At 40.2% G+C, this 15000-nt stretch overlaps 1 protein-coding gene across 1 annotated transcript in view; it reads left to right on the forward strand.

The window, feature by feature from the left end:
* LOC145413740 (sodium-dependent nutrient amino acid transporter 1-like) overlaps positions 1 to 15000 on the forward strand; it is a 57186-nt gene that overhangs the window by 9500 nt on the left and 32686 nt on the right. Inside the window, exons 2-3 of the mRNA XM_080283402.1 lie at positions 8608 to 8664; positions 13708 to 13794. Of these exons, the coding sequence (XP_080139528.1) occupies positions 8608 to 8664; positions 13708 to 13794 (144 nt within the window). The remainder of the gene's footprint in view (positions 1 to 8607; positions 8665 to 13707; positions 13795 to 15000) is intronic.

Raw genomic sequence — 15000 nt, forward strand, 5'->3', positions numbered from 1 at the left:
TGAAAGAATTATAGCTACATGAAATAAGCTGCAAGAGGACGAATATCTGGGCCAAGTTAAGGTGAAAGAAATTAGCTACGTGAAATAAGCTATAAAAGGAAGATAATCTGGGCCAAGTTAAGGCGAAAGAATTATAGCTACGTGAAATTAGCTACAAAAGGACGAAAATCTGGGCCAAGTTGATGTGAAAGAATTATAGCTACGTGAAATAAGCTACAAAAGGGCGAAAATCTGGGCCACGTTAAGGTGAAAGAACTGTAGTACCAGACGGGGTTAGAGAGGGGCGCCTTCACGTGGTGGCACCGATATAACAGAGTGATGGAGCTGCCCGGTTATACAAACATCCCTCACCTACTTCCATATCCCCTGAAATGAGGATGGTGAGCTGGATGAGGGCAACTTCAGCCTGCAGTTCACTGGGTTCACGTGCCTACTACTACGAGACTATTATATTTAGCTTAGGAAAAAAAATAAAATTCTAGGCCGTATTCTAGGTGTCGTACGAGGCTTCGTAGTACCTCATCCTTAGCGATTTATTTTAAATTTTACAACTTAGCACCCCCCACATACAAACACACCTGAGCACACACACACACACACACACACACACACACACACACACACACACACACACACACACACACACATGCACATAATTACATAGCTACACAGAACCTCACCCACACATATCATTTACACACACGCTCTCTCTTTCTCTCTCTTTCTCTCTCTCTCTCTCATAATTACAGAGATACACACCCCACTGGCACACACACACACACACACACACACACACACACACACACACACACACACACACACACACACACACGGTATCCAAATCACTTACTCCACTTCTAAAACACACATTAACACAACATAACCTCATCTCATCACATATTACCCAAACTCTCCATTGTTACTTGTTAATTGTGAATGTTATCTCGTTGGGTTTATAAAGCATTGAATATCATCTCGTAAAAAAGAATATTAGATTTCTTGAAGGCGTTCCGAGAAATGTCGTGAGATGGAGAATGAGAAGCTGGCTAGGGCTTGTATTCTCGCTCCCTAACATCACTTCTTTAGCGATTTGTTTTTGGATATGGTGATTAGTGATTGCGGTATTTGGTGAAGGTAGTGAATAAATGATGCAGGGTAGATACTGTTACCACTGAGCCGTCGCCGCAAGACACGTGAAATCGCCCGAAGTGGAAGTAGAACGCTATATATAAACCACCCTGTAAATGAAAATAACTAAATAAATACATAAAATTGGTTTACGATGGCGTGATTGGTTTTAAATATACGAATGGACTCAGTTGCCCTAAATGAAGACGAATTACCGTACCCTCTTTACAATTATATATATTACCCTCTCGGCACCAGTACCCACCGTCCATATTGAACAGATGTCGGGACTGTGATGGTGGTGTTAGCAGGGGTGTATTTAGGACCTGTTGATAGGTCTTGTGGAAGCTGAATAGTTTAGGATCGAAGTAGCGTCTTTTAGAACAGCCGAATAGGATCGAAATAGCGTCTTTTAGAACAGCAGACTAGGATCGAAGTAGCGTCTTTTAGAACAGCAGACTAGGATCGAAGTAGCGTCTTTTAGAACAGCAGACTACTCCCCTAACCACTCAGCCACCATCTCCCTCTAACGGATATAAATAGACGTAGATTTACATATATCGATGTGAATGGATGTTAATAGACCGGTTTAGGATTAAGCTGATTTATATGGTGATGATGATGATGGTGATGCTGCTGCTGTTGATGATGATGATGATGATGATGATGATGATGGTGGTGGTGATGCTGCTGCTGTTGATGATGATGAGGATGATGATGATGATGGTGGTGGTGATGCTGCTGCTGTTGATGATGATGATGATGATGATGATGGTGATGATGGTGGTGGTGATGCTGCTGCTGTTGATGATGATGATGATGATGATGATGATGGTGGTGGTGATGCTGCTGCTGTTGATGATGATGATGATGATGATGATGGTGATGATGGTGGTGGTGATGCTGCTGCTGTTGATGATGATGATGATGATGATGATGATGATGAGGAGGAGGAGAGTAATCCACTGGAACTGAATGGACCTATCTGGACCTGAAATGGCTTGCACGGACAAATGGGGTGGAATGGACCGAAATGCAAATAAAAATTAATAATAATAATAATAATAATAATAATAATGATAACAATAATAATAATAATAATAAACCGGGAAGGAAGAGGTGCTATAGTTCTTTCACATTAACTTGGCCCAGATTTTATTTTTTTGTACAGCTTATTTTACATAGCTCAGGGGCAAAACAATGCCGTTAATTTTCATAATACTTCTTCGTGACTAGCATCATATTTTAGTGATAATCTGTTACAACTCAGCTTTTAAGATCGAGAGATGATAATTCTAGACCAAGTTACATGTTGTTGTTGTTGTTTAACCCCGGTCTGTCTGGCCGAGCAAACCCGTCGATCGTAGGTAAGTACAGTACATATACCGTGTAGGAATCTGGCGCCCCATGTAGTAGACAGCGCCTCACCAGGGTCGGACTAGGGCCCTTCCCACGGCGAGGTGCGGGGAAATATGTCTAGGTTTGGCCTCTGTGTGGATCCGGCAGCTGCTTAACTCCACCCAAGATGCACAGTGCCACCACGCGTAGGCTCCCTGTCAACACCAGGCCATGTTAGAGTAAAAAGAATATAAAGATCTTCCTATATTGACAAGCAACCGTCTAGACCAGTACGGCTTCGAGACTCATTGATTCTGGCCTCCCTTGCAACCACATTCCTGGCAACATTGCACGGGTTATTGCATCCTGGCCTCCCTTGCAACCACATTCCTGGCAACATTGCACGGGTTATTGCATCCTGGCCTCCCTTGCAACCACATTCCTGGCAACATTGCACGGGTTATTGCATCCTGGCCTCCCTTGCAACCACATTCCTGGCAACATTGCACGGGTTATTGCATCCTGGCCTCCCTTGCAACCACATTCCTGGCAACATTGCACGGGTTATTGCATCCTGGCCTCCCTTGCAACCACATTCCTGGCAACATTGCACGGGTTATTGCACATTCTTCAGTGGTACTGCAGGAAAGTCGATCTCTCAGTGTTCTCTGCCTTTGACTTCAGTGTCGTGACAGAATCGCGTTTACGGTGATGACGTTATTGAAGCATCGAATCCTGTATGTCATCATCATCATCATCATCATCATCATCATCAAAATCCTAGACCCACTCCTGTTCCTCCTCCTCCTCCCCCTCCTCCTCCTCCTTCTCCTCCTCCCACATCATCATCATCATCATCATCATCATCATCATTTTGCCCATATTTTCCACATAAGAATCTTGTAAGATTGTTGTTGTTGTTGTTGTTGCTGTTGTTGTTGCTGGTGCCCTACACTCATCTGAAACATAAACCCCTTCATAGCCTTATTTTTTTATTATTATTATTTTTTTTTGTGTCCGACTCTGGGCACAGGCTTCACAGCCTGCTCATAAGGTCCAGTAGTTCTCTTACATTCCATACACCTCTACCTGCCACCACTTCGGCGCTAACACCCACCGTCCATATTGAATACATGCTAGAGCTGTCTCATACAGGACTGGTGTATTGGTATTAGCGGGGGTATTTTTACATGTCGGCGGGTCTTCTGGTAGATCAGGAAAGCCTGATTTAATGAAATTCACATCCTTAAACTGTTCCCTGCCCCAGCCGGGATTTGAACCTGGGTCCGGCAGGACTGCAAGCCACCTCTCTACCGATTGAGCCAATTACCCCTTCATAGCCTTAATTACCCCCTTCTTAGCCTTAATTGACCCTTCATAGCCTTAATTGCCCCTTCATAGCCTTAATTGCCCCTTCATAGCCTTAATTACCCTTTCATAGCCTTAATTAACCCCTTCATAGCCTTTATTAACCCCTTCATACCCTTAATTAACCCCTTCATAGCCTTAATTGCCCCTTCGTAGCCATAATTACCCCTTCATTGCCCTTATTACCCCTTCATAGCCTCAATTACCCCTTCATATGCCTTAGCTAACAGATAGGGACGAGTCTCCTTGGTTACTACTCAGAATCCCCACTGCAGTCTGATTACACTTGGTCATCACTATGTGAAAGGGGTTAAGGATCTTTGTCAAGTTACAGTAATAGTAGTACTGTAGTAGTAGTAGCAGTGGTAGTAGTAGTAGTAATAGCAGTAGTAGTAGTAGTGAAGGTAGTAGTAGCAGTAGTAGTAGTAGTAGTAGTTCAGTTCAGTTCAGTTCAATTCATTTACTGTAATTTCGCAATATACAGTGATGTTACATATACATAAAAAATTACATTATATATTCAAATATTGGAATGTAAAATAAGTTAAAAATCATTACCTAATATTAAGCCGCTAATAATGAAGCAGTGCGCTAAATACATCGTACACTTGTTGCTCCAAGAATACAAACTCAGGTAATGATGCTAAAAATAAGTGTTAAACAAGCAGATGTTTATGAAAATGTGATAAAAATAAAAGTACTCTGCTGAAATCACACGGTAATGTAAAACAAATATAATAAAGTGAAAGCTTTTGAAACTATAATTTTTTCCTGATATTATAAATGAAAAATACGGAGGAAAAAAGTGAAATAAAATACTGTCTATAAAACTGCAATAAAAGTATATTCGACTATACAGTTTCGTTCTGATATTAACTTTTAGAACATTAAGGCCTAAAAATATAATGTACAAGCATCACTTAAGCACAGAGGAAAAAAACAGTACACTAATGAGATGTATAAAGCATGGTATTTCAATAGGACAATGTGCGTAATAATAAAGTGATAAAGGTATGCTGTATTAGCATAAATACGACATGTAAAATATAAAAAAAATCGCAGTAAAAATAAAAAAAAGTATAACTAGGCAATGAATGTAAAAAAGGCGATAAAAAATTAAAAAGGTGTTCCTGATAAATTATTAAAAATCGCTGAGCATAAAAAGTTTTATAATTCTCATAATAAGATTCCATGAAGATACAACTACTAAAAAAAAAAATAATAAAAAATAAAAACATTATAAACTATAAATGTCAGGTGGCGTGGACACACCAGTTACCTGGCACTGGACACGTGATATACAGGTGCTCGTCTTGCCTCTTGTCTTTGAACCCAAATGATTCGCGCTTTTAAGGTGCTAATATCGTATCGCCGTAAATCAGCGTCGTAAGTTTCATGAAATAATTTTTCTACACAACTGGCAAAGTATCCACGATGTAAAAGAGTTGTAATATATTTAATAATTTGTTTATGCGAACAGTTCTTTGAAAATATCTGGCTTATACTAGAGCAGCATGGTGTCTGGGCAGCAGCTGGCGACATGTCTCCGCCGCCTCATGATTACTGGCATAACTTGCAACACTGATCATACACTTATAAGCTTTACAGACCGCCTTATCGAAAGTTTTTACATGGTCAGAGAAAATGAATTACTCTTGTTCCATAACGGCAGTCCATATTCAGGCTTACAGTACATATTAAAAAGGATTATAAGGGTGCCCTAATCGACTAGTAGTGGTAGTAGTAGTATTTGTAGTAGTAGTAGTAGTAGTAGTTGTTGTAGCAGCAGCAGCAGCAGCAGCAGCAGCAGCAGCAGCAGGCTCATCTGAATGTGAACCCAGTGGACTACAGGTTGAAATTACCCTTCTCCTGCGGTCCACCTTCCTCCGTATGGGGCCAGGGATTGAGGCGAGGGACGTCCCTATAAACCAGGCATTGGAGCCACCCAGTCATATCAGTGCCACCGCGTGAAGGCTTCCCCCATTTAACACCCAAGTTTGAGTAATGCGCTAAGAGACCTTTATTCCATCATTCATCGTAACCAGTCGGAGATAAGGGCACTTCTTCGTGACTAGCATCATATTTTAGAGTTAGTCTCTTGTTATATCAGAGTGGGAGAATAAAACAGTACTGGCTCTATATCCTCTCCATAGCACTTCTTCGTGACTAGCATCATATTCTAGTGTTAGTCTCTTCTTACACATGTATAGGAGAAGAAAATACTACGGCTGTACATCCATTCCATAGCACCTCTTCGTGACTAGCAGCATATTCTATTCTTAACCTCTTATTACATCTTAGCGGCAGAATATGACAATACTACGGCTCTACATCCATTCCATAGCACTTCTTCGTGACTAGCAGCATATTCTATTCTTAATCTCATATTACATCTTAGCGGCAGAATATGACAATACTACGGCTCTACATCCATTCCATAGCACTTCCTCGTGACTAGCAGCATATTCTATTCTTAATCTCATATTACATCTTAGTGGCAGAATATGACAATACTACGACTCTACATCCTTTCCATGGCACTTCTTCCTGACTAACATCATCTAGTGCTAATGTCTTGCCTCAACTCAGCATTCAAGATGGCGAGATGGCAATTTTAGGCCAAGTTAGAATGAAAAGAGTAAACAGACCGGCGATGGCTCAGCATTTTTGTTCCGTAATTTATTCTCACCTTGCCACTCTACGTGTTCATCCATCAGTTTTTGCAAATTTTATCTCAGACACGTAAGGGTTTGTGTGTGTGTGTGTGTGTGTGTGTGTGTGTGTGTGTGTGTGTGTGTAATAATAAGAAAAACAACATCAGTAATACTAGTACTAATAATGATGATAATAACAGGAATAAACATAATTATTTTCGGTGTGTGTGTGTGTGTGTGTGTGTAATAATAAGAAAAACAACATCAGTAATACTAGTACTAATAATGATGATAATAACAGGAATAAAGATAATTATTTTCGGTGTGTGTGTGTGTGTGTGTGTGTGTGTGTGTGTGTGTGTGTGTGTGTGTGTGTGTGTGTGTGTGTGTGTGTGTGTAATGATAAGAAAAACAGCGTCAGTAATACTAATATCAATACTAATAATGATGATAATGATGGTAATAAAGATACTTATTTTCGGTGTGTGTGTGTGTGTGTGTGTGTGTGTGTGTGTGTGTGTGTGTGTGTGTGTGTGTGTGTGTGTGTCCTTGCTACTCTGAATCATACTGTCAAGGACTCTTTTGCTCTCCCTTACGTCATTCTTTACAGTCGTTGATATTCCTCTAATTACTATACTCTCCTCACTTTAACCTGGCGTAAAATTGCAGTCTCTTCATCATGCTTGCTGAACTAGAACAGAAATTAGCACTTGGATATGGTACTAGTCACGAAGAAGTGCCATGGAAAGAATATAGAGCCGTAGTATTCACCTGTCCTGCCACTTGAGCTACAGGAAATAAGTTGCAAGAGGACGACAAATTACGCCTCATTAAGCCTCATAATTAAGCTCATTAATTTTCACGTGACCAGGGCCCGTTTTCTCGTAGATTAAGAAAGCTCCCTAACACCTTTTCCTAAGCGATTTATTGGGCTTATTACATCTTGCCGTCCTCCTCTGCTACTTAAATCATTCTAATATTACCATACTCTGCTTAAGTAACGTGCAAAATTGTGTTGACGAGCCGTATCCAAAAATAAATCGGTAAGAAAGAGGTGTTAGGGATCTTCCTTATCCGCCGAGAAGACGAGTCCAAGATCTATATTTTCGTTGAGTAAGGAAGCTCCCTAGCACCTCTTCCATAGCGATTTATTTTTGGATATGGCTGGCAAGAATCCTTCAGTAAGGTGTTTACGCAGGATATGGCGATGTTAGAAGGATTTACGTAACACAGGCAAAGGGTAGCAACTGAAGTAGGCAAAATAAATCGCTTAGGAAAAGGCGTTAGGGAGTTAGACCAAATATGAAAGCTGAGAGTGACCCAGTTCTGTCAGATGATAAAAAAAAAATCGACGTTTAATTTCTTCTACCTCCAGACGATTTTATTCAGCTTAAGAAAGACCTCAAGGAATCAGAGGGGTATGTCATTCAATATATAAGCCCTCTAGTTCGAAAAGCCTCTCCCAAGCTGAGTAAAATCGTCTGGAGGGAGCAAGAATTAAGTGAAAAATGCGGTGTTGGATGCAAGGGGTTATGAGGCTATTTTGTAAGTTGCTGTAAATTGAATGATGGTGGTGGTGGTGGTGCTGGGTGTAAGGTGGTGGTAATGGTGATAATGGAAATGATGAAGATGATGATTTTGATGATGATGATGATGATGATGATGATGATGATGATGATTTTAATGGTGATGGTGATGATGGTGGTGGTGGTGTTGCTGGTGGTAGTAATGATGATGATAATGATGATGAAGGTGGTGGTGGTTGTGGTGGTTCTAATGATGATGATGATAATGATGATGAAGGTGGTGGTGGTTGTGGCGGTAGTGATGATGATGATGATGATGATGATGATGCTGATGCTGATGATCGTGTTGTTGATGGTAGTAATGATGATGATGATGATGACGGCAGTAGTGCTGATGATTATGATGTGATGGTAGTAATGATGATGGTGGCGATGGTTGTGGTGGTGGTGGTAGTAATGATGATGATGATTGATGATGGTAATAATGATGATAACGATGATAATGGAGGTGATAATGATGATGATGATGATGATGATATGATGATGAAGCCTTGCTCTCTGATGTAATAATTTCTTTCTCTGTCTACCTGCAGGAAAAAGGCGCCTTCCAGAGGACCTTTGTGGAACTCGAAGTAGGCAGCTTGAAACAGGTAAGCAACGGAGAGGATAGTTACACTCGCGCACGCGAAGTGAGCGCAGGTGTTACGTTTTGCTCGACGTGTGTGTGTGTGTGTGTGTTTGTGTGTGTGTGTGTGTGTGTGTGTGTGTGTGTGTGTGTGTGATTTTGAAGCTTGTCCCCAGGGCTTCATGGCAGAGTAAGAGAATATTACGGCTCTACTTCGCCTTCAATTGCGCTTTTTCGTGACTAGCCCAATATTCTAATGCTGATCTCTTGTTGCATCTTAGTGCCATAAACTGAAAACACGGTGCTGCATCCTTTCCGTGTCAACTTCTTCGTGACTAGCACCATATTCTGGTGTTAATCTTCTTTTAAAGCTCAACATTGTGAACCCAGTCGACTGCAGGCTGAAATTTATCCTCTCCTGCAGGCCACCATCCACCTTGCGAGGGATAGGGAGGAAGCTGAGGGACATTTGTATTCCCGTGCGACTATTAGTGGTGTTCTTTGTCTTGTTTTTATATTTTCTGCTATTTTTCAACTTGGGAATGACCTCCAGTTATAAGAAGATTAATGAAGGCAAACTCTGATCTCGCCAGTTCGAAAAAATAAAAAATAAAAATAATGAGACAAAAATATATGAAAAGTGACAAGAACAAAACCAAACTGCGTGACCTGAGCGAAAATGTTATTGTAGTTGTTGTTGTTGTATGGTAGGGTGACACGTCGTTGTTGTTGTATGGTAGGGTGACACTTGTATGGTAGGGTGACACTTGTATGGTAGGGTGACTTGTTGCTGTTGTAATGGTAGGGTGACACGTTGTTGTTATTGTATTGTTGCTGTTTTATGGGTAGGCTTGCTGTTGTTGTTGTTGTTTCTGTTGTTGCTGTTTATGTAATGCTAGGGTGACACTTGTTTTTGTATGGTAGGGTGGTACTGTTGTTGTTGTTGCTGATGATGATATTGTTGTTGTATGGTTAGGGTGAAACTTATTGTTGTATGTGTACGGTGGCTTTTGTTGTTGTTGTTGATGATGATAATATTGATGTTGTATGGGTAGGGTGATGTTGTTGTTGTTGTTGTTGTTGTTGTTGTTGTTGTTGTATGTGTACGGTGGCTGTTGTTGTTGTTCTGCGTCTCGAGGTCATGGTATTGTGTGCTAATGTATGTTTGTCCCTTCTACGAGGCGAGCCGTTTTCATTCTTGCCTTTGAAGACTCATTCATTTTAACTAGGTGGAGAGTTTCGTCCTCTTGCAGCTTATTTCCCGTAGCTCGGCTGAATAAGGCTACAGCTCTACATCCTTTCCCTAGCACTTCTTCGTGACTACCACCGGTATTCTAGTGTTAATCTGTTGTTGTTGCCCAGTGCCAGAATGAGACAGTACTACCGCCCAGCATCAAAAATACTATGCAAGTAAACGGTGTGTGTGTGTGTGTGTGTGTGTCCACATTTGACCCCCTCAGATTCCGAGTTACCATACACCAAAGACGCGGAACGACGAGCTGACAACGGTGGTGTAAATTATAATTGAGTGCGGTCTGCTGCGCGCGAACCACCTTCACTTTTGCGCCTAATTTTTCGCCAGACATAGGGAACCCTCTACACGTCATATCGCTGAGTGGAATGAGCTGAAATTTGTCATGGGCGTTCCGGGTATGTCAAATTAGGTCCACGTCAAGTTTGGTGTCAGTGCTTGTCCTTTCTAGAGCACTTCTTCGTGGCAAGCATCATATTCTAGTGTTAATCTATTTTTGCATCTCAGTGGCAGAATAAGATAATACTTAGGCTGTACATTCTTTCCACTGCTCTTCTTCATGACAAGCATCATAACTTGTTAATCTATTGTTACATCTAAATTTCAGAATAAGATAAGACTACGGCTTAGCATTCCACAGCACTTCTTTGTGACAAGCACCCTATTCTAGTGTTAATCTATTGTTACAGCTCAATATTCAAGATGAAGATATGTCATTTTCACGCCAAGTTAATGTGAATATAGTATAGTTTAATTTAACTTAGGATGTCAAGTCGTGGTTACGTGAAATTCAATGAGCTTTTCTTTATTATTATTTTTTAAGGTAAAGATGAGTCTCCTTGGTTACTACTCTCCTTTCACTTTCACTTTACCAAAAATTGCCATCTCTCCATCTTGAATCCTGAGCTGGAACAAAAGATTAACACTAGAATATGGCGCTTGTCACGAAGAAGTGCCAGGGAAAGAGCATATAGCAGTAGCATTGTCTTATTCTGCCGTTGAGTTATGTGAAAGAAACCGCAAAAGGACGAAAATCTGGGCCAAGTTAAGGTGAACGAACTGTAATGCGACCCTCCAATCTGACTGCATTTGACGAGAGAGAGATTATTTGAGCTGCTTTATTATGTACCTCATGCCCAATCTGTGGGCGGAAGTTTAACACTTCCAGAGGTGTATACTGTAATAGGTACATTGTCTGGACCCAAAGATGCTGTGATTAACAAGTCACAATAAATGAGATATTTCATATACTGTATTAAGTTTTGACATGAAGTATTCGTGAAATCTCTGGGATTCTCAGAATTTACTGTATGACAACAGTTCAGTTGGAGCAGGGAAAGTTTGTATACTTATTTTGAATATCTCTAAAAAATCAATCGTTATGTACAAAAAATTATATATTTCTGTAATAGGTGACTGGATCCCAAGATACTGTGATTAGTAGATCACCATAAAAGAGCTGTTTCATATCCAGATGTAATTGTTAACATGAGGTACTTGTCAAATCTCATGGATTTTTAGAGTCTGCTCCATGAGAGCACTTCACTTACAAAATGCAAAGTCTGCAAAATCCGAAGCGGTATATATTTAGAATCTCTTCACGGACATCACTATTTGTGTACTGATGACAAGGGGAAACTCTGACAAGGATCTGAGCTTGTATTCCAGACGATTCGTCTACCTAAGACGGAACGTCAGGAATACAAACTCAAAACCTTGTCTGAGTCTCACTTTGCGTCAATACACTTGTCCAAATAAGTGTTAAACGTTACTTTTTGTAAAATATTTATACATGTCTATAAAATTTGTAACAGAGAGATCCCTGTATTCCTGAATCTTTTCACATTGCATTACATAATGCCACAGTGTATGAGAGATTTCTCTTGCACAATTATTAACGGTTAGAGTCTACACTTACACGATCTGGTTCTTGTCAAAGATATTTATTGCCTAATCATATCCTTGCTCTAGCGACGTCAGGGAGTCTGCTAACTACGTCCGACGAATTATGAAGCATCTCTTGCATCATGTAGTGACGGTGAAGGGACAGACTAGTGTTAATTTCACAGTTTAGTGCTTCCACTGTTAGCTTTTGCTCCCTTCAAATAACTGTTTTCAAACTGTTAACTGACGAACCAAAGTTAGTCACTGTCTCCTTTTGGGTAGCAGACTCAGGTAGCTCATGTGCTCTATCATGCATGCTGAGTCCAACATTAGACGGAATCCATACAAGGTGCAGAGAGAGAGAGAGAGAGAGAGAGAGAGAGAGAGAGAGAGAGATGAAGGAGGTTAGGAATCATCATCAGCAATGAAGTGGAAGAAACAAAAAATAAATAAATAAATGGAGGTCTGCATCATTCACAGTGGTATACTCCTTTTACTCTATAACTTGGTTTAAAATTGCCAGCTCACCATCTTGAACGCTGAGCTGTAGGGAGAGATTAACACTAGAGTATGTTGCCAGTCACGAAGAAGTGCTATGGGAATCATGTTGAGTTGTACCTGTTGTCATATTCTAATTTGGATTAAAACTGCCATGTTGAGCTGTAGCAAAATCTTAACACAAGAATTTACCGATAGTCACGAAAAAGTGCTGAGAAGGATATAAAAATGAGTATTGTCTTGGAAAGGATATAGATTCCGCTAATCACGAAGAAGTGCTATGGAGAGGATGTAGAGCTGTAGTATAGTCTTAAAAGGGTTTAGGTAGAGCTAGTCACGAAGAAGTGTTATGGAAAGCATGTAGAGCTGTAGTATAGTCTTGAAAGGATATATATAGAGCTAGTCACTAAGTGCTATGAAAAGGATGTAGAGCTGTAGTATAGTCTTGAAAGGATACAGGTAGAGCTAGTCACGAAGAAGTGCTGTGGAAAGGATTTAGAGCTGTAGTATAGTCTTGCAAGGATATAGGTAGAGCTAGTCACGAAGTGCTATGAAAAGGATGTAGAGCTGTAGTATAGTCCTGAAAAGGTTTAGGTAGAGCTAGTCACCAAGAAGTGCTATGGAAGTATGTAGAGCTGTAGTATAGTCCTGAAAGGGTATAGGTAGAGCTAGTCACGAAGAAGTGCTGTGGAAAGGATATAGAGCAATAGTATTCTTAACCTGATTTCTCCACCACGTAAAAATGAAACCACTACAGTAAACGTTTCTCATTATTTCGTGTTTTTTTAATGTTTCGTGTATCTTGTTTCCCGTTTCATAATTTTCGTTGTATTTTTTTCATAATGTTTCGTGTTTCTAAATGTTTTTATATTTTTTGTTTAGTTTATTAATGTTTTGTGTTTTGTTTCGTGTTTTTTTTTAATGTTTCGTGTTTTTTGTGTCGTGTTTCTTGATGTTTCGTGTTTTTTCGTGTTATTATACTTCGAATTTCTTAATGTTTCGTGTTTATGTTTAGCGTTTCTCAGTGTTTTATGTTTTTCATTGTTTCGTGTTTTTTCATGTTATACTTCATGTGTCTGTTTCGTATTTGTTTCGTGCTTCTTGATGTTTAGTGTTTATATTTCGTGTTTCTAAATGTTTCGTGCTTATATTTCGTGTTTCTTATGTTTCGTGTTTGTTTTGTGTTTGTTTCATGTTTATATTTCGTGTCTCTTAATGTTTCGTGTTTATATTTCGTGTTTCTTAATGTTCCGTGTTTATATTTCGTGTTTCTGAATGTTTCGTGTTTGTATTTCGTTTCTCATAATGTTTCGTGTTTATATTTCGCGTTTCTGAGTGTTTTGTGTTTATATTTTGTTTCTCATAATGTTTCGTGTTTATATTTCGTTTCTCTTAATATTTCGTGTTTCATAATTTTTCGTTTCACCCTGACAGTGTAATGGACTGGACAACCCTGGCTTCGTTTCGTCACCCGAGGACGGAGCGGGCACGAAGAAGCAGCAGAAGGACACTGTTGTTGAGGTAAGTCACGAATTCTTGGTAGGTTCGTAACATCTTCTCTTAGGCGATTTATTTTGTCACTGATACGAATTATATTAATGTTAAAACTGTATAAAAAAAAAAAAAAAGGCAAGAAAATGTTAATGTGTAATGTGCAAAATGAATCGCCAAGGAAGAGGTATTACGGATACTTCAACGTAATCTGAAATAAGGTCACAATTGATTATACTTAACTGCTTTATCACTAGCTTAAATTTATCTGTGTTTTTGAGGTAAGTACAGTGCTCTCTCTCTCTCTCTCTCTCTCTCTCTCTTGTTGCATCAGAAAAAATTATTAAGTCCATGTTCTTCCATTCTTTTCCCTCTCCCACGCTCGGGGGTGGGGTGGGGGTGGTGACTGGGGGAGAGGGGGCTTGTGGGGTTGGGGGGGTGCAGATCCAGTGTGTCCCCAACTGCGTCACTCACTCACTCACATTCACTCACTACCGTTTTGAAGGATGGGGTCCGGGCCTTGTGGGGTGTGTTGAAGGGAGGGGTATACCGGGGATGTGCCTAGTGTGTGTCTGGGACCTTTGTAGTCGATCGCGTACCTGCGTCGTGCCGGAGTAGCTATGAATATAACAAAGAGGAACGGGGGAGGTCACTGAAGGGTATCATTTAAGTGCTTGATCAGTCATTATTTCCTTCCCCTTAAGATAACCTACTTCTGGGGTGCGTGCGGTTATCATGGATGTCCTTTGTCTTATTTATCATTGGCAACACTTGAATTTATCAGCTTACTCTTAGCAACAGATTTGACTTCGGTGTTAATGCCCTTTATCTTAAATCTCTCTCTCTCTCTCTCTCTCTCTCTCTCTCTCTCTCTCTCTCAGACTAGAGGATAATATTGGCTAGTAACCAAGGCGACTCATGCCCACCAGATTAGTAAGCCTCACCGACTCATGCATCCACGACCTATTCGAGTTATAAGATTTGCTGGTGTTTTGTCCCAGGCAGAATTCTCGTTTCCTAAGCACCTCCTCCTTACCGATTTATTCTGGTTTTGATACGTAAATATTCTCAAATTTTCTGCCATCCTTAGCCATTTATTCTATTCCTGGTACATTAACTTTATCTGCTGTTACCAAAGATATACACAACATGCAAGGGAATGATAAGGTGTAATATACAAAATAAATCGCAAAGGAACAAATGCTACGAAGCCTCCCAAGTTGGTGAGGACACGGG

Source organism: Coenobita brevimanus, chromosome 12 (genome assembly GCF_032717465.1).
Source record: "Coenobita brevimanus isolate Jiangsu-jjx chromosome 12, ASM3271746v2, whole genome shotgun sequence".
Lineage (NCBI taxonomy): Eukaryota > Metazoa > Arthropoda > Malacostraca > Decapoda > Coenobitidae > Coenobita > Coenobita brevimanus.